A 19,472-nucleotide genomic window follows, 5' to 3' on the forward strand; every position below is an offset into this window, starting at 1 on the left:
TAATAGACAAGAAATGAGTAATTAAAAGACTTTTTATTAATAATTCCCATTTGGCTTTTTGACATCTTTTTTGGTACAAATTTCCACACACCCGAAAGTGTGAATTTTCCATGATTCCACTTTTATGCGTGTCTAGTGGAAATTCTAAATGCATGAATAAGTTTAAATTTTATATATAATTGTCAGCATAAATAATTATTATAATATTAAATTATTCAAAAAATAATTAAATGCAAGTCTTTTCAAAATATACAATTTAAAATCTTGATGTGATATAATTTACGTGTTATTGATTTGAACAAGCTTTTACAAAAATACAGTCCCCCTATGGTCCCATGTTTAAGATTTAATAATTCATCTTAATAATTATTCGTTAAAATTTAATGTGAGTGCGATTCTTGAAATATATAATTTTGAATTCTCACATCTCAATAATTAGTTTTTGGAATGGAGTGAAAGAGTTCAAGACTAAATAAACTTCATATTAGCACATTTCAATATTGACGTGAACTATACATGTTTGTTTTTTAAGAAGGAAATATGTATAAAGTGTATAGATTGTGTATATTTGATATATACAATATACATAATATACATACCTATACATGCTTGTTTTTTAAGAAGGAAATGCAAACTGGTTCATACAAATAGTATTAGCACTATTTTCGTGATTTCTTATCCTACGATTTATGTTACTTCATGTACTTTGTTTATTGCACTATTTGACTATTGTTATTGTTCCTTGTTTGTATGATGATACATAATGTTTTTCCTATTATTTCCTATCTCCTGTTTACTTTTGTATTTTTCATCTTTAAACTGCTTTGATTAGTGTTACTTGAGCTGAGGGTCTTTCAAAAACATGTCTTTCTACCTCCACGAGATAAGAATAAAGTTGTATGTGTACATACACTCTATCCTTTCCAGACTCCACCTATGGAATTACGAGTATGTTGTTGTTCAAAACAAACCACATTACTTTCAAATGGAATCAACTGTATTTTATTGACAGTAAATATTCAAAACTTCTATCATTTCAGTAGCAACAATTGACAATATATGTACTAATAAACAGTATGGGAGAATCTCAGGGGAAAAAAATTGGCTTCATCCTTTAACTGGCTAACTTTTAAGGTAATTCAACAGGTTCAATTCTCCATATATCTCTTGCATATTGATGAATTGTTCGATCACTGCTAAATTTGAACGATCCAGCTGTGTTTAAGATCGACATTTTGGTCCATTTCTGCATTCATTTCAACGATAAGATGTTTTAGAAATGCTATACGAAAATGATACTAAGTACTAATATGAGTAATAAGTTTGCTTGGCCTAATGTTGTGCGCGAGTAATATGAAACAGAGAAAGATATGGTTAGACAGATCGTGCAATGAGAAGTATACCTTCTGGTCTCGATATGCTTCATCAACTTTATCTTGGCACTCTATATAATCGGGGAAATCCTTTCCTACAAGAAAATAGTCAGCACGACCATAGCCTTCGTTTCCTTCCAAGGATCCCATGAGTTCTTCATAGTTGTAGGTGCCAAAGACGCCTGTCCTAATGAACGCCTTTACTTCTTCAAATCTTGGGTCCGGGACAAACTACGTGAAGAACAGATAAGGTAAGATGCATTTCATTGATAAGGATAATACAACTACAATTTGTTTGTCTTACTTCCCTTTATAGTCCGTTCCAAAATGATGCCTCTTTCCTTTTTTGCACCTTCATTCTATATATCTTTAATATAACTACATAAGACGACAAGATTCAAGAGTCTTCTTTTATTGTCTTAAACTTTGTGTCAAGTCAAAACCAGACATATAGATTGAAATGGAGGGAGTAGTTTTGTTATGAGCTTGTGCTTGTGCAATGTAAATTGTATGATAAAGAATGAAAATTTATGCTTTTGTGATTAATCTACCTTTCCCTCGGCTCTTTCCTTTCGTAGGCCAGCAATTTCATGAGCCTGAGCTCCGAAAAGAAAGAAATTGTCCTCTCCAACTTCCTCTCTTATCTCAACATTGGCACCATCTAACGTCCCGATGAGGAGGCAGCCATTCATTGAAAATTTCATGTTGCTGGTTCCACTAGCCTCCATACCAGCAGTACTAATATTGAAACAATATCGATATATCAGACAGTTATACGACATATTTGCTCAATAGAAATTTGTGACGTTATGCAAAGACTAACGAAATGAAGTACCTAATATGCTGGGACAACTCACTACCAGGAATTAGCACTTCTGCTACACTGACATTGTAATCAGGAACAAATACAACCTGAAATGCAAACCGATAAATTTTCAAATCTATTGCACCATCTTGGACTTATAACAGGTATAACCAGAGGTTAGTAACATCTTCGAAAATCTTTAAGCATATATTGTTTTTGACTTGTCCTAATCATACCTTCAAAAGATCACCAATCTCGGGATCATGGTTGACTGTTGCCCCTACATCAGTGATAAATTTTACAATTCTCTTGGCCTGAACATATGTAGCAAATGCTTTTCCTCCAAATATGCAAACTCGAGGGACAAACTTTTCTTTTCGTTCTTCAGGGCTCATTTCTTTCATCTTCTTATAGCGATAAACGATTCCAAATATATTTAATAGCTGCCTCTTATACTCGTGGATGCGCTTGATCTGAACATCAAACATTGCATCGGGACTGACCACGTATCCTGTTTTTTCTTTAATGAGAGAGACAATCTTCATTTTGTTATTTCCTTTTGCCTTCCTCCACTCAGACTGGAGTTCTTCGTTATCAGCAAACTGTTTGACAGTTAAATGCATGAAGTTAGTACATACATTTCACATGTTCTTATGATGTTTATAAAGATCTCTTTCCACATAGAAGGACTAGAGGAAATAATCCGTTTAAGAAAGCTGTTGACGACGGTTTAGGAATCAATAAGATCACAAGTCAGATACAACTCGTTTACCTTTCGAAGCTCTGCCAATTTTTCAGTGTTTACTAACCAATCATCAGATCCTGTCCACTTTGTTATAATTTCACTCAACTCTGGATTACAGAAACTTAGCCATCTTCTTGGTGTCACACCATTTGTCTTGTTTTGGAATTTCTTTGGCCATAACTGTCGATGAACAAAGAGTTTGGATCAATCAAAACAACAACATTGAAAGAGGAGAACTGAAAATGATTTCTACTACTTCTAGCCGTGTGATAATCTTCGTACCTTGTAAAATTCATTGAAAACTTCATCTTTAACTATTTCACTATGAATCTCAGCAACACCGTTAACTGCATGCCCGCTAACTACACATAGATTTGCCATGTGAACCACCTGTGGTTTATTTGGATGTGGCCCGAATATACGTTTTATTTTTGCTTGACTATCCTCCACCTCAACCTTCTTAACCTCAGATTCCTCCTCTTCGTTCATAGTTTCTGCCTTTACAGCCTCATCTTTACTGTCATCCTTACCTTCTTCTTCTTGTTCTTCATCTGCTGCCTTTTCGACATCAGCAGCACTTTCTTCGGCTTTTATAAGCAACTCCAAAACAGAACTTGGTATTTCAACATTATCCAGAATCCTCATTTGGTTTAGCTTTTCTTGCAACAAGTCAAGATCTTCAGTACCATATTCAGCAAGTATAGTATGCAAGAGCTGCAAAAGCATCCACATGAAGTAGTTCTCAGAAAGAATGAAGCAAAAGTAATATGTCGAGCTGCAACAAATTCGACCTCAAGAGGTTCAAAATGTAAAATCTCAACTTAATCCTAGAACTGAAATGGAGTTTCAATTTTCACCTCCTCATCTATCATTGCTATGATCTCCACGTGCCGAGGAAGCAGTTCACCAAGAAGTGTGAAGCTCCATTTCTCAAGAGCCTCAGGTAGAACAGTGTGGTTAGTGTATGCGACCGTTCTGCCATGATATAACAATGTCACAGGAGTAGAGCTACTGAATTTACATGAATAAACAAGGGGAAGAATCATCTACGCTCGTATCTTAAAGCTACTAGCTAGAAAAATTAGACATTTATTGGATGCAATAACGGAAGAAAGAACCTTTGAGTAATTTCCCATGCCTGCTTCCAGCTCAAACCTTTAACATCCATCAATATCCTTAAAAGTTCTGGTATGCAAAGTGTTGGATGAGTATCATTCATCTGTACTGCAACCTTTTCGGGGAACTGATCCCAGTTCACTGCATTCCCTGATCTCTTCTCGAACCGTGCAATAATGTCCTGAAGAGAAGCAGAACATAGTGTGTATTGCTGCTTTAACCTAAGTGTCTTTCCTTCAAGCGACTCATCACCTGGATATAAGACATAGCAAATCTGATCCAAAATACAACAAGACACAATTTTAGGGAATCCTCTTCTTGTGGTGAATAACTGGAATCTTGCAGTAAATCCACAGCATTGCTTTGGAATAGTACTCGCTCCGTTTCAATTTGTTTGTCTAGTTTTGCATTGGCACGGAGTTTAAGAAAAGTAAAGAAGACTTTTGAATCTTGTGGTTTTAAACATGTCATGTGGAAAGTTAGAATTAACGAGTTTCCAAAAAAAAAGGAAAGAGGCATTCTCTTTTAAACAAACTAAAAAGGAAAGTACGACAAACAAATTGAAACAGAGGGAGCATGTTATAGTTTCTCAATTAAGCTAAAGAAGTAAGTACACCTTTTCAGCCTTTTTCTGGGCCTCATATGCTTTGGCATGGTCTCCATTGTTAAAAGCATGTAAATCAAAAGCTTCTGCAGCTAGCTTTGTTGACCACAATCGAAGGTTGATCGTTGTTTTTGTTTTATATCCTGGTATTGGGACATCATAGGCAACAGCAGTTATATCTTCTCCGCCAGCCCATTCCTTCCTCCCATCAGCTCCTTCAATGACCTTCCCATAGAATTTTACGGGATACGAAATATCATTCCTGACAATTTCCCATGGATTTCCCATCTGAGAAAATAATTGTCCTATTACTTTGGAGCATAGCAAATGACATAAAAAATCTACTGCAATATTCGAAAACGTGCAGTCAGTAGTATCAAGGTCCTCCAACATATCGTACCTCGAGCCAATTTTCAGCAACTTCCTCCTGTCCATCTTTTGTAATAAGCTGTTTGAAAAGGCCATATTGATATCTAAGTCCATAACCCCATGCAGGGTAGTTTAGCGTCGCCATTGAGTCCAGAAAGCAAGAAGCAAGTCTTCCTAAGCCTCCATTACCTAAAGCTGCATCCGGTTCCTGTCAGTCATTACAGTAAACAGCTTAAGCTAATTACAGTAGATTACTATCCCGAGTGAAATCAATTGACATATATCACAATGTTAGAACAGTGGTGATGAGAGTGAGATAGTTTGACTACGTTGACGTGTTATTAAATCATTTTGGAAAAGCATATCAATCAAGAACTTGTGCAATCTAGAAACAGTAGCTAGTCGCCTTCAACATTTCTCATTTTAGAGCAGAGTTTCAGTGTTAGTAATAGTCAAACAAGGCAAGACAAAGACTCAATTAAACAAAAACTACTTCGAGTGGCTAACCGTCAACAGAAATAAGTAAGTTCCTACAGAAACCTGACCTGCCTGGCTACATCCTCTAAACTGTATCCGAGCTTAGTTAAAGCATCTGCATAAGGTCCGGTTAGCCCCAAGTTACCAATAGCATTGAGTAAAGCTCTTCCCTGCAAGCACCAAAAGCATATTAAAGCAACTCACTCCAACAAGTGACGTCTGTAGTTATACTCGAAATAAAGGGGAAGCCTAGGTAATCTAACCTGAAGAAATTCCATAGACAAGTAATATGCCTGCTTTACATTCATCTTTTCATAGAATTCGTATGTGGCATTCCAACTTATAATGAGCATATCTCGAACACTCTCTGCAGTTGCATAGTATGCCTTGGGAAGTTCAAACTTCTCAGGAGAAAATGATGGCGTGAACTCTGCGTGATACTTTATACTTGACAAAACAGACGTGGAGTCCGGCTGAAAAACATCTAATGTAAATCCTGAAAATACCAAAAACAAACATTTATAAGTCCAATTGGAATTGCTGATCTCCAATCAACAAAGGGTCCAAATAATGTATGTTGCTTCTCTACTTCCGCTATGTTAATAGTCGTTAAGGAGTGAGAACTCCACTATATACGAAATTTTCAAATTCCACCTCTCTAAACAAACACAATTTATTCCCTCCACCAATGCACGACTCTAACACCCTGGCACGTCCAAGGCTGAACATCTAGAGCATGGATAATATAACGTAAGGTCTCAATACTAATTATCCAAAAATAGATGTGTCTTGAGCCGAGGGTCTATCAGAAACGCTTTATCTACCTTCACAGGATAGAAGTAAGGTCTACGTACACAACATTCCTCCTCAGATCCCACTGTGGGATTACACTGGGTATGTTGTCGTTGTCTTTCTAATACCATGTTAAACAAATTAGTAGACCTAGGACCTAAGTCAATCTCAAAAACTAGTTAACGAGGTGAGCATTGCTAATACCGTATAGGAATCAACTCATTTCCTTAACCAATGTGAGACTCTAACACACACGAACCCAAAAGTTCAAAACTTTAACACTCTCTCCATTCAATTTGTTTATCTTACTTTCATTTCTAGTCTATTTCAAAAATAATGCCTCACCCCTTTTATGACAACTCTTTAATTTTTTAACTTTTCACCTAGTACGTTTAACACCACAAGATTAAAGAATATTTTAGTACATTCAACATATCTTCGATTTTATACCACAACAGGTCTTTACTTTTTTAAACTCCGTGTCAAGTTAAAACCAGACAAATAAATTGAACGGAAAATTATTTCAAGTACCTTCATCAGAGGAAGAATCCTTAGTCTTCTGCTTTTGATCACTAGCAACATTGCTAACAGAGAAACTTCTTCTTCTTCTTCTAAAACTGAACAATAAAATCCTCCTTCTACTCAACAAAATGTTTGAGTTTTTGCTTCTGAAATTGTTATTAAAACTAGAAATACTTGAAATTGAGTTCAATCCAGAGACAGCAAAAGTTGCCATGATGTCTCTGAACTGAATTTCAAAATGCTAAATTTTTAGATACAAAATTTAATCAAAATAATTGTTGTGCATGTTGAAAAATGAGTGGAGCAACATGTGATTTGTTGTGTTTTTTTTAAAACAAAGCATATACTATTGTACAAAAAACTTTTGATTTTGATATTTTTGGGATTGTGTGGCTAGTAGCATTCAGGTTAATTGGACATGTAGATATTTTTTTCTTCCACTTTTTGGGAGTTATGAATTTTTTTTGTGTAATTTCAGCAATCTTAGTAGCTTAGTTATATGGTGGTTTGAGTTCAACAATTGTAATGGATTCGATTGAACTCAGTAACTTTTGTTCAAATTTTATATTTATTTTTAAAATTTTCATCAAATCTGTAAAAATTATTAATTAGAACATAATAACTTAAAAGAACTAGAATTTCAAATTCGTAAACTTTAAATCCTGACTCCCCTCTGCACCCCCTCCATTCTTAAGAATTCGAGCTTGAGAGAATATAGTCTTTTTTGGTAGAGAATATTGTTTTACCCAATTTGAGATTTTATTTAGATTAGTTGGATCCTAAAACAGATATCAAACAACGAACGAAATTATAAAAAAAAGTAGGTGAAAAGGTGAGGTAAGAGGATAATATAACTTAGAGGTCGTTTGATAGCAGGGATAGTAACACCATTTTAAATACAAACTATGGGATAAAGTAATTCCAAAATTAGCTAATACCACAATTCAAACCTGAAATAAAATTAATCCTTGAACTTATTATCGTTATCTCACGTACCAAACTAATGCTAAATGTTTGAAAAACAGGTAAAATTGCCAATAGCTGGTTTTAAGGGTAACCTTCCATTTTTTTTTCTCCTTAATATATTTGATCCATTGATAAAATAAATTCTTTGTGTCCATTGTTTCTTTCATTATAATTCACTACTTCTGAGAGGAAGAAATTTCTGTAAAATTCAGTATTTCTTCCTCTCCCCTTAATTAATAATTCCCTCTTCATAAATAGATCCCATTCTTCAATCATTCAAAGGTAATTAATTATTTCATTCCATTTTTTTTTTAAATTGTTTTCTTCAATCTTGGTACATATCTTTATTTTTCCTTTGTTTTTTTGTTTGTTTTTGTTGAGGTTGGCTTTTGTTAGAGTACTTTTGACGTGGAACATAAATTTATATATGTAAAAGTTCACGAATATTGCAACGAGTCATAACTTTGAAAATATAACGAGTGAAATGTTAAGCTAGCGTTTAACCATGGATTTTGAAAGATTATATTTAAATATTTATTTGGCCATGAAATTTGATCAGATTTTAAAATTTCAATCTTCAAATATTTTTCTCTTGATCTTGGTCATTTTTAAAAAATGAAATTTTGTAAATGGTTCTCCAAAAATGAAAAGTTATAGTGCTTCACCTTCTTCTAAAATTCATTCAGCTTTTTCAATTATTCGATTAGCCTAAAAGGGGTTGATGTCAGTCAACTAATAGTTATTATCTCAGAAAGTCACGTTTCTTTTTTATTTCAACTTTTTTCAGCAAAGAAAATGGTGTTCTGAGATAATAACTGCTAGTTATATATATAGCTTGAAATCTAGTAATTTACAAGCAAATATGAGTGTTTTGGTTTATAATCTTGAAATTGTTTGCATTTCAGGTAAAGTTAAAAAAAAATCCCTTTAGTTTTGGAAAAATGTTTGGATTCAGGAAAAAAGCAGACTCTGCTACTCCTGATGAAAAAAATGGAACGAAACCTGGTCGGAGAACTTCCTCCGAGCCAGTTCTTGTCACACCAGATGACGATGATTTTGGAACATCATCGTCATCTGGTGTGACAAGGAACAAACATAAAAGTAAGACAGAGGATTTTGACAACATGTCTATGCAAGAATTGGAGGGGTATGCTGTAGACCAAGCTAAGGAGACAACGAGCTCGGTGAATAACTGTTTGAAGATAGCTGAGGATATTAGACAGGAAGGTGCTCAGACACTCGATACCTTGCATAAGCAAGGCGAGCAAATTCATCGTACTCATATGATGGCTGTTGATATGGATCGCGATTTGAGTAAGGTATTGATCATTTCAATTACTATTGCAATGAGAGTTCGATTACCATCTGGTGCACGGATAGTGTATACTTATTTTATAGACATAATGCATAAACAAACAGTCGATTATGCATATCCAGACACCTCAACTCGTCTCCACTGTGTCAGTTAAACACTGCAACTTACAAAACATGTTATAACATTTGGAAAGTAGCTTAATTTTCTTTGCTCATTCGATGTATAATCGGAACATATGACATGAGAAAAGTTGACAATAATGAGCTTGTTTTCTGCATTTTAGGGTGAGAAGTTATTGAACAATCTTGGTGGCATGTTCGCGATGCCTTGGAAGGCAAAAAAGACTCACGATATTAAAGGGCCTCGAACTTCAAAAGGTTTCGTGTTATCCTTCATATCGATCGTGACTATGTAATCAACTTTACTGACTTTCATCTTCTCTGGCTTTCGTAGATGATAATCATAAAGGGAAAGGTAGTGCAAGTGAAAGGGAAAAATTAGGTTTATCTAATGGTAAAAAGGGGAAATCAGCCTCTAGTACACCTCCTCCTGAATCGATGAACGCTATGCAGCAAATTGAGGTACATTTCGTATACACAAAATTCAATGTAGCTAGCCTTCTTCCTATGGTTAAAAAAACTATGTTTATGTTTAACTAGTCTGAGAAGTCGAAGCAAGATGATGCACTTTCGGATTTGAGCAACATATTGGGTGATCTAAAAGGCATGGCTGTTGACATGGGATCTGAACTTGACAAGTAAATTTCTTCCAACTTAACTAACATTACATGATGTTCTTCTTCTTTGTTACTCTCTTGTTACGTTTCATTTTGAACACTTTCGACACTTAGTTTTCGAAGTTAAAATGTGTTTTCATGAAGTGACTGTCAACTTTCATCTGTCGACTGTGATACTTTAACTAAGTTATAGCATTTGTTTCTGCTTTGCCGCCACCTCTTTATCATCATTAGTTCAGTCGACGGTCTATCAGAAACAACCTCTCTACTTTCTCAAGGTAGGGGTAAGGTCACGTGCACTCAACACTCCCTAGACCACATGTGGGATTACACTGGTTTTGTTGTTGATGATGAACATGTAGCTCAAAACTGCGGTGATCAATAATCATACAAGTAAATGTGTATACATTGACAATATAAAGAAGTTTTATGCTATCAGTGTAATTTAACATGTTATAGCACGTTGTATGTTTCATTTTCCTAGGTAACTAATCTCACTTATTATCGATATGACATCATTTACTTTTTTTAATCTTTTTTTGTTAATAACACATGTTGTTGAATTGTGATAATTGCAGGCAAAACAAAGCTATTGATGATCTTGACAAAGATGTAGATGAATTAAACTCTCGAGTTAAAGGTGCAAATCGACGTGCACGTCAAATAGTTGGGAAGTGAAAGAAGAGGACTCTTGCTTTTCCTATGTTGTTCTGACTCTTCAAAATTGTTATTGTACTCGTGACAGATCCTCCAAAATGCACTACTTTTTGAAGGATTCACGACATTTTTTCAAAGTCTGAGCATCATAACTTGCTTCGACGTCATATTTACTGAAAGTTTTTTGGCTTCAAGGTCTATTGGAAGTTTTGGTTGCTTCTTTTTTACTATTCTTTTAATTCAATTTTATGTTATTAAGATTACCTTTTTTAATTCCAAGTTATACTGGATTGTTTATTGTTCATTTGTAATTATAAAATAATCAAATAGGCCTTTTCATGATTAGTTTACGGATGATCATCGATCGGTTTGATCCGATTCGTTTTTATATGTTATTGATTTAGTTTATTTGCCATCGTTCTATAAATATTCTAAATTGATGATCGAACCAATAAAATACTCTATACTGATAAATTTAAGGAGTCATCAATATATTTTGTCCTATGATTTGATTCTACTCCAATTTTTAATATAGGATTTCTTAAAGGTTTTGACAACAACAGCTATCATAATAAATACCATTTCTAAATTTGAAAATCCCTAGTGTGAATACTCACCACATATTAATCATTTTAAGAGAAAGAAAATTGAAAAAATATTAAATCAGACTTTATTACAAAAGATTATAAATAATCTTTATTTTCTATCATTAGGCTTTGACAACTCTCATATTAACCCCACATCTTTAAATACATGTCATTTTAAAGTTTAAGTCACTATAAATAAGAGGGTATTTTTCATCATCTTATAATAAAAGTTATTAAATGAGTTTACATCTCAAAAAACATAGTGTACCAAAAAATTGAACTCAACTCGAAAATTGGGTCACTCATTTTCTCGTTAATGAAATTTTTGTTGAATGTCTTTTTCTTTAATAACTATTTAATATTTTATTTTATTGTAACTTACCCTTTCATATTATGATACTGAAGAAATATTTAATTGTGATCTAAAACTTTGTAAGTTATCATAAAAGCATACGATAGCCTAATATTTTTACTTATAAAATTAAATATTTTTTTATCTTAATTTATATAAAAAATATTCAGGCGTTCAAACACTTAATTCTGACCATAAATTTTTCAAATTGATTCTATAACTATTTTAGAATAAAATTATATTTAAAAACTACATGAAAAATACTACAAGTCAACATAGCTGATAATCCTAATCAATCTTTAAAAGTTTTATAAAATCACAATCAAAGAAAAATTTGTTCGACTCCCAAAATAGTAACACATTCACATATTGGAATTTGATAGGAAGGGAATACTCTCTCTATTCACTTTTACTTATTCAGATAAAAAAATAAATAAAAAATAATCGATCATTTTATACTTGTTTTACCTTTGTGATTAATGTTTTAGTTATGTTCAATTCATTTTTTTCAATAGTAAATGACTTACAATAATTAGAGGTAGTACGATAAAATTATTTTTTTTTTTTAAAAATATGTCATATCTAATATGAGCGAGTAAATAATATATAACTCAATGTTGGGTTATAAGGTGATTAGGGCGTCATGCGAAAGCTTATAATTTGCAAATCATATGACGATAAATTAGATGACATATAAAACTATACTAAAAGACATAATATTATTATATGATACGACCAGTTGGCGTACATAATTTAAAACTAATAAAAAGAAAATATTAAAACTATTGAGAGAAAAATTTCCTCATAAACAAAACTCTCTAAACAACTATATTTTGGACTCTATTTTGTTATATTATAAGAATAAAGATCTACAATCTATAATCTTCAAACTTTTTTTGGAAAGAATAAACTAAATATGAAAGAAAAATATATTTTATTGTTCTTTCATGAAAAGTAAAAATATTTATGGTAATTTTTTGTATATTACTTTAGGAAAAAATAAACTTCAAATAAGGTAAGAAAATCAGAGCAAAATCTAACGCTTAAAACTCTATTTTTTTTCATATATAGAAGACTTCTTCCGCCATATACAAAATCCTCTCTTTATATACATCTCTGTTTTACTCTGTTTCTTTGTTTTGCCTATAAAAAAGTTCAGAAATCACCATGAAAGCAGCTTTGTTTTCTTCTTCTTCAGGTTCAAGAATGGCGCTTAAATGTATATTTTTAGCTTATTTGATCTTTGTTTCCTTCTCTTCAATAGCTTCAACACAAACCCAAAAATTCCCAATTCAACAATCAACGAAAAAACACGATCAAGAAGATCATCTTCATTCTTCTGTTATATGCTATCAACTCCAAAGAATTCGCTACTGTCCACCATTTCGACCGCCCCCATCGCCTCCGTCATCGTCATCGTCTTCATCAATGGATGAAATTGACCCAAGATATGGTGTGGAGAAAAGATTAATCCCTTCTGGTCCTAATCCTCTGCACAACTAAAAAAACAGAGCATCACCATTTTCATTGAAAGAAAGTTCAATTCTTGGATTATTTAGTTACCCTTTTAGGATTTCACAGTAAAAAAATTGAAGAAGAAGAAGCCGATTCGCGTATGTCATCAGAGTTTTTATTTTTTGTCAGTACTATATACTAAGTTTTAAGTTTTTAGTTCAAATTTTTTTTGTATTCAGTTATGCTTTTAAATCTAGCAGATATTAACGAGGCTCGAGAATTGATGTGTATTCGAATCATAAGAACTAGTAATCGTCGTTTTTTCATCTTTAATAGCTTCAGAATAGGTTGAGAGAAAGAGAATAAATGTTTGATATGCAGTTAACTCCTTGATTGGATGGTTGTTAGCTCTATCTCGTATACTATTTTTTGATAGATTTATTTTGAAATTTTGTGTGATATTGTGTAATGATAGAGAACTATACAATCTATTTTAAATGTTGTATTCATTATTACAATACAATCTGATACGATATCATATGATATCAACACTATAATATAATATATTATCAAATAATACGTAAGAACCATTCAAATAGTGTTAGCCTGTTAGGGGTGTTCGTGATAGAGTTAAAAATAATTCAAATAAAAAATCGAACCAAATTAAGAAAAAGTAGCTTAGAGTATAGTGTTAAATTTCAGGGGGAGAAATTGAATTTCAACACAAAAAGAAATTTAGCTAGTTATTAGCTGGCGCATTCATTCTCAACATTATGAAAATTTCTTATTTAAATCGAGACAAAATCAAATTGTTAGCTTAAAAAAGAAATATTTGATAAATTGGTCATTTAAATTATTGTGTGTTAGTTCTCAAAACACTCTTAGTTTGATTTATAAACAATTTTGTTAGTTGTTAACTAATACATTCACTCTCGACATTTATGAAAAATTCTTTTTTTAAAATAGGGACAAAATCTAAATGCCGGCTTTAAAAAAAAGGATATTTGTGTGAACTGCCTTTTAAACTTTTTCTTTGACTATGTGTTAGTTTTCTAAACTTTGTCCCTTTTAGTTATAAATATTTCAGTTGAATGTTGGATAGACATTCACTCTGAATAATTATGAAGATTTCTGTTCAAATAGGAACAAATCTGAATATTGGCATAAATTAACCTTTGGCTACGTGTTAGTTTTCAAAATTTATCCCTTTTAATTACACATAATTCAACTAACTATTAGATGACGCGTTTCTGAACATTTATGAAAGTTTTGTTTTTCATATAGAAACAAAATTTGAGTATCAACCTCTTAAAAGGGATATTTACATAAATTAATTAGCCTTTTAAATTTTGCTTTAGTTCTCAAAATTCTATCCCTTTTATTACAAAGATTTCAGCTGGCACATTCACTATGAACATTCATAAAAGTTTCACTTGTTAAATAGGAGCAAAATTTGTATATTGGCCTAAAAAGAATGTTTGCATAAATCAGCCTTTTAAATTCTACATTTGACCATGTGTTAGTTCTCAAAACTATGTTCTTTTATTACAACTAATTCAGTTGGTTGTTAGCTGACGCATTCATTCTGAACATTTATGAAAAAAATCCCTTCTTAAATGGGAGAAAAATTTGAATGTTGGCCTCAAAACTCTATCCCTTTTAGTTACAGATAATTCAGCTGAATGTTGACTGACGCATTCACTATGAACATTTATGAAAAAAATTGCTTTCCAATAGAAACAAAATTTGAATGTTGGCCTCAAAAAGGGATATTTGCGTAAATTAGTCTTTTAAATTATGTCTTTAACTACATGTTAGTTCTCAAAACTCTGTCCCTTTTAGTTACGGATAATTCAGTTGGCGGTTCGCTGGCGCATTCACTCTTAACATTTATGAAAGTTTCCCGTTTTAAACAGAAACAAAATCTGAGCGTTGAAAACAAATATTTACGTTAACTGGTGTTTTAAATTCTATAACTATGTATTCGTTCTAAAAACTTTGTCCCTCTTTGTTATCAATAATTTCTTGATTGTTAGCTAGCGCATTCACTATGAACATTTATGAAAGTTTCTTTTTTTTTGAATAGTGGTAAAATTTAAATGTTAGCCTAAAAAAAGATATTTGTGTAAAATAGCCTTCTAAATTTTACCTTTTACCTATATGTTATTTCTCAAAACTCTTGTCCCTTTTTTCCATAAATATAAATCTTCTCCACCATATACAACCGCCCACCCCACCCCATCCCACCCCCTCTCTCCCCTATATATACACTCTGTTTCTTCTCTCTCTGTTTCTTAATTTTGACTCTAAAAATTTCAGAAAATCACCATGAAAGCAGCACCTTTTTCATCTTCTTCAAGTTCAAGAATGGCATGTAAGTGTATATTTCTTGCTTATTTGATCTTTTTTTCCTTCTCTACAATGGCTTCATCACAAACCCAAAAAATCCCAATTCCCCATTCAACGAAAAAACCCGATCAAGAAGATCATCATTCTTCTGTAATCTGCTATCAACTCCAAAGAATCCGTCACTGTCCACCATTTCTACCGCCCCCATCGCCTCCGTCATCGTCATCGTCTTCATCAATGGATGAAATTGACCCAAGATATGGTGTGGAAAAAAGATTAGTCCCTTCTGGTCCCAATCCTCTTCACAACTAAAAAAACAGAGCATCACCATTTTCAAGCCAAGAAAGCTCAATTCTTGGTCATTTTTCTTAAATTTCGCAGTAGAAATCCTCGAAGAAGAAGAAGAAGGAAGAAATCGATTCGCTTATGTAATCAGATTTTAATTTTTTTTTTGTTATTACTATATACTAAGTTCTTAGTTCTTGTTTTGTTTGTATTCAAGAAAATTACTATTTCCTTTTTTGTTTTTGCAAAGAACAGAGTATTTGTGCCTGATAAAAAGCAGCAAAAACAAGTCTGGAAATAGTTATGATTTTATATGTAACAGAGGCTCGAGAATTGACGTGTATTCGAATCATAGAAATTAGCTAACTAGTTAGCTATCGTCGATATGCTCATATTGATGACGTTATTATTGATGTGATCAATTTGATATTATTCAAGAGAAGTCCATGAGTTACATTTAATTTTTGTGGTAGCTAGCTAGCTACATTAAATATAGTCATGTAAATATAGTTTCTTCATGACATGTATTATTCAACTTCAATTTAATCTTACTTCCAAGTTTTTTTAATTATTATTTTCAATTGTGTTGTTGACTTTGTTTTTTTCCTTATGTTGTATGAATGGTTGTTATTCGTTATTCATTTATGAGCCGTTTGATAGCAGATAAGAGTTATGTAGATAATAATAATATAATAATAGTAATGTGTTATTTTTTGTTGATATTAGTTATGTAACATGCATAAACTAATACGTACGTACATTTCCATATTACTTATAATTTATCTTCTGATTAGCTATCAAATGAGATATTATGTTTACGAGATTTAATACCTATGTAACGCATCTTCAAACTTGTTGCCAAACCACTCGTTATGGTTTACGTGGCATGAAGAAAAAGAACAAAATGTATAGAGAAATTAATGAATGTGTCAGTGAAAAGAAGTCATGCACTGCATGAGATTCCTAGGTATTGACATTTATGATTTGGTTTTTATGCAGACATCTATACTTTGGTTTTCATAAGTCTTTTTCTCTTGTTCGATATTTATAGCTCGATTAAATTTGAATTTATATTAGAAAGTTCTACATTGAGAATAAAATGTTTCCTAGTAAAGGCATTATCATACTTAAAGGGGTTCGAACTCCAAACATTTTGGTTAAGGGTAAATAAATATTTACCACTCTATCACTAATTTCATAAGTCATTTATTCGAAAAGCAAAATGTGACAAGTAAAGCTGAACGGTGAAAATATACTTTGTATTCCAAACCCATAAATGCATTCCGTGTATCTGCCTGATGCATTTATCACTTGATCATGATCTAGTGGATCCATTTTATGGTGAGTTGAAATTAAAATTGGTTCACGTTTTAAGTTAATGTTTTAACTATTTTTTTATAATTTAACTTATCATGTCATAATTTTCTTGGAAAAAAATATAAATTCAGTTAAAATAACCACTAAAGTAGTTTAGGTAAAATAAAATAAACTTTGAAAGATTAGAAAAACAAGATAGAGTGAACATTCAATCAATCAACTCAAGTAAAGCAAATAGTCTTTTATGATCAAGTAAATAAGGTTGGTTGATTGTATAAAATTCAGTTAATATAACTACTAACCGAAATATAAAACAGTCTATTTGTTTCTAATTTTGTTTTAGAGTGAAACTAATATTTATGCAATATAACTAAAACAGTTTTAGCGGAAGTAAATGTGTACATTAACAAAGAGTGTGAAAGTCTTTATCAATATAAGTTAATTAATATTGAATGCAGTGTCGTTATACGCTTTAGGCCTTTAGTGGCATGTACAAAGAGTGCTAAAATGTAATTGTCACTAGTAATTGCCTGTATAAATACATATATAGCCGTAATTAAGTTATTGTTGTTAATTAACTACTGCTAAAAATCATTTTTAACGTAGTAACAAACTATTTTAATCTAATTACAATCTCCATTTAGCTTCTATGAAAAAAATTTAAAAGATATCTACAAAAAATGTATACCTCATCTTCTTTTTTACCATCCCCACCTACCATTCCCACACTTCTCCCCAAATGAAAAAACCATGAAAATATATTCAGAAATAAAAACTTATTTATTTTCCATGGAAAAGGCTTAAAAATACCTCTAAACTATCGGAAATAGCTCAGATTTACCTTTAAATTATATTCTGGCTCAAAATTACCCTTCCCATCAAAGTATTGGGTCATACTTACCCTTAGAAGTAGGGGTGTTCACGGGTTGGTTTGGATCGGTTATTGGTCAAAACCAAAACCAAACCAACTTAATCGGTTTTAAAATTATCAAAACCAAACCAAATATAATATACATTTATCGATTTAGTGATTATCAATTTCGGTTTGGTTTGGTTCAGTTATTCGGTTATTAACCATACACAAAAATAAAAGAAACAATTCATTTAAAATGTGAAAAAAGTGACAACAATCCATTCAAAACGAAAAATAGTTAGAATGACTTAAATTACTGAACTTTCGATCACTAAATTTACTATCAATAAAGCTTTAAAATTCACTATATTGGCCTAGAAGGAAGAGACAATAACATTTTCAGTCCCACAAAGAATTGTCATAGACACTCATATACATGAAATCAATAAGATAAATGTTTCATCTTGGGCATTTTTGCTTTCAATTAGTAAATTATAAAGAAATTTTAATGAAAATATGTATAAGATATTTAAAATTGTTTATAAAAACAATTTATTAAGTATGTATATTAATAAAATATATGTATATAATTCATCGGTTCGGTTCGATTATTTTTTTGGTTTTTTTCGAATAAAACCATAACCAAACCAAATACTATCGGTATTCAAAAATCTAAAACCAAACCAAACCAACCCAAATAAAATTGATTTTATTTTATCGGTTTGGTTTGATTTTTCGGTTTGGATCGGTTTTTATCCAAACCGTGAACACCCCTACTTAGAAGTATGTTAAGTGCCATGTGGATGCCACATGTACGCCACATAAGCGCCAAACATTTCCGATCCCACTTCCACGTAGACTAATAAGATCCCTAATATCTAATTTTCCCCTCATTTCTCTTAAGAGAGGACATTTGAGATATCTCTTTGTAACTTTCCGGTGACTGAATTAGCCACCACAAGGATGGAAAGTTATGAAGAAATATCTCAAATGTCCTCTCTTAAGAGAAATGAGGGGAAAATTAGATATTAGGGATCTTATTAGTCTACGTGGAAGTGGGATCGGAAATGTTTGGGGCTTATGTGGCGTCCATGTGGCGTCCACGTGGCATCCACGTGGCACTTAACATACTTCTAAGAGTAAGTATGACCCAATACTTTGACGGGAAGGGTAATTTTGAGCTAAAATATAGTTTAAGGGTAAATCTGAGTTATTTCCGATAGTTTAAGGGTATTTTTAAGCCTTTTCCGATTTTTCAATTTGACCAAAATTAAAGAGACAATGAATATAGAATAAATGTCCTAAAATGATTGTGATGATGACACAACTGATGTGGTATAGTCATAATATAACAGTACTAGTTGGGAATGTATATATGATTCATACGAACGTTTCCAAATTTATATAAATCATAGTAAGATTTCAATCGAATTGTTACGTTACTTCAATTTATTTTGACCCATTTATTTGAAAAGTCATTTTGAATTCAATCCATTGAGTCAATTCAATAATCAAATCATGACTCAACCTGTAAAAACGTTAAGTGAGTTGAAATTGCTTTGTCACCTTAGAGTAAGAATTAGCTCACATGAAACACTTTTTTACTTTTCATGATTATAATGAATAGCTTTTACCATGCTCTGAGGATCATAGGATGCATTAGTCATGTGACAAGGGTGAAGCTAGCATTTCAGTTATGAATTTGATTGAACGAATAACTTTGTATTTGTATTTTAAAAAATTATTGAATATATATAAAATTTTAATTTAAAATTTAATAACTTTAGAAGTCTAAGA

At 32.0% G+C, this 19,472-nt stretch overlaps 2 protein-coding genes across 2 annotated transcripts; one reads left to right on the forward strand and one right to left on the reverse strand.

The window, feature by feature from the left end:
• Positions 1-979: 979 nt before the first annotated feature.
• LOC125866823 (alpha-1,4 glucan phosphorylase L-2 isozyme, chloroplastic/amyloplastic) lies at positions 980-7,096 on the reverse strand. The gene is made up of 14 exons (XM_049547186.1): positions 6,813-7,096; positions 5,753-5,985; positions 5,558-5,659; positions 5,044-5,220; positions 4,656-4,931; positions 4,042-4,313; positions 3,781-3,898; positions 3,206-3,637; positions 2,951-3,103; positions 2,415-2,780; positions 2,209-2,285; positions 1,925-2,111; positions 1,404-1,604; positions 980-1,246 (listed from the first exon to the last, which is right to left on the reverse strand). Exons 1-14 carry the CDS (start codon positions 7,015-7,017, stop codon positions 1,130-1,132), a joined length of 2,916 nt encoding a protein of 971 aa, XP_049403143.1. The 5' UTR covers positions 7,018-7,096; the 3' UTR covers positions 980-1,129.
• A 1,614-nt stretch (positions 7,097-8,710) lies between these two features.
• LOC125867679 (putative SNAP25 homologous protein SNAP30) lies at positions 8,711-10,553 on the forward strand. The gene is made up of 5 exons (XM_049548240.1): positions 8,711-9,088; positions 9,368-9,461; positions 9,538-9,665; positions 9,744-9,841; positions 10,399-10,553. The coding sequence occupies exons 1-5, from the start codon at positions 8,711-8,713 to the stop codon at positions 10,496-10,498; spliced, it is 798 nt and encodes a 265-aa protein (XP_049404197.1). The 3' UTR covers positions 10,499-10,553.
• Positions 10,554-19,472: the final 8,919 nt, after the last annotated feature.

This window comes from Solanum stenotomum, chromosome 6 (assembly GCF_019186545.1).
Source record: "Solanum stenotomum isolate F172 chromosome 6, ASM1918654v1, whole genome shotgun sequence".
Taxonomy (NCBI): Eukaryota; Viridiplantae; Streptophyta; class Magnoliopsida; order Solanales; family Solanaceae; genus Solanum; species Solanum stenotomum.

Excerpts from the sequence above, each read along its gene's own strand:
- LOC125866823 (XM_049547186.1), bottom strand. The coding sequence starts at position 7,017 with ATGGCAACTTTTGCTGTCTCTGGATTGAACTCAATTTCAAGTATTTCT. Across the intron at positions 5,986-6,812 it reads GGATTCTTCCTCTGATGAAG|GATTTACATTAGATGTTTTT; the intron begins GTACTTGAAATA and ends TGGTATTTTCAG. Across the intron at positions 4,932-5,043 it reads TTGCTGAAAATTGGCTCGAG|ATGGGAAATCCATGGGAAAT; the intron begins GTACGATATGTT and ends TTATTTTCTCAG.
- LOC125867679 (XM_049548240.1), top strand. The coding sequence starts at position 8,711 with ATGTTTGGATTCAGGAAAAAAGCAGACTCTGCTACTCCTGATGAAAAA. Across the intron at positions 9,089-9,367 it reads TGGATCGCGATTTGAGTAAG|GGTGAGAAGTTATTGAACAA; the intron begins GTATTGATCATT and ends TCTGCATTTTAG. Across the intron at positions 9,462-9,537 it reads AGGGCCTCGAACTTCAAAAG|ATGATAATCATAAAGGGAAA; the intron begins GTTTCGTGTTAT and ends TGGCTTTCGTAG.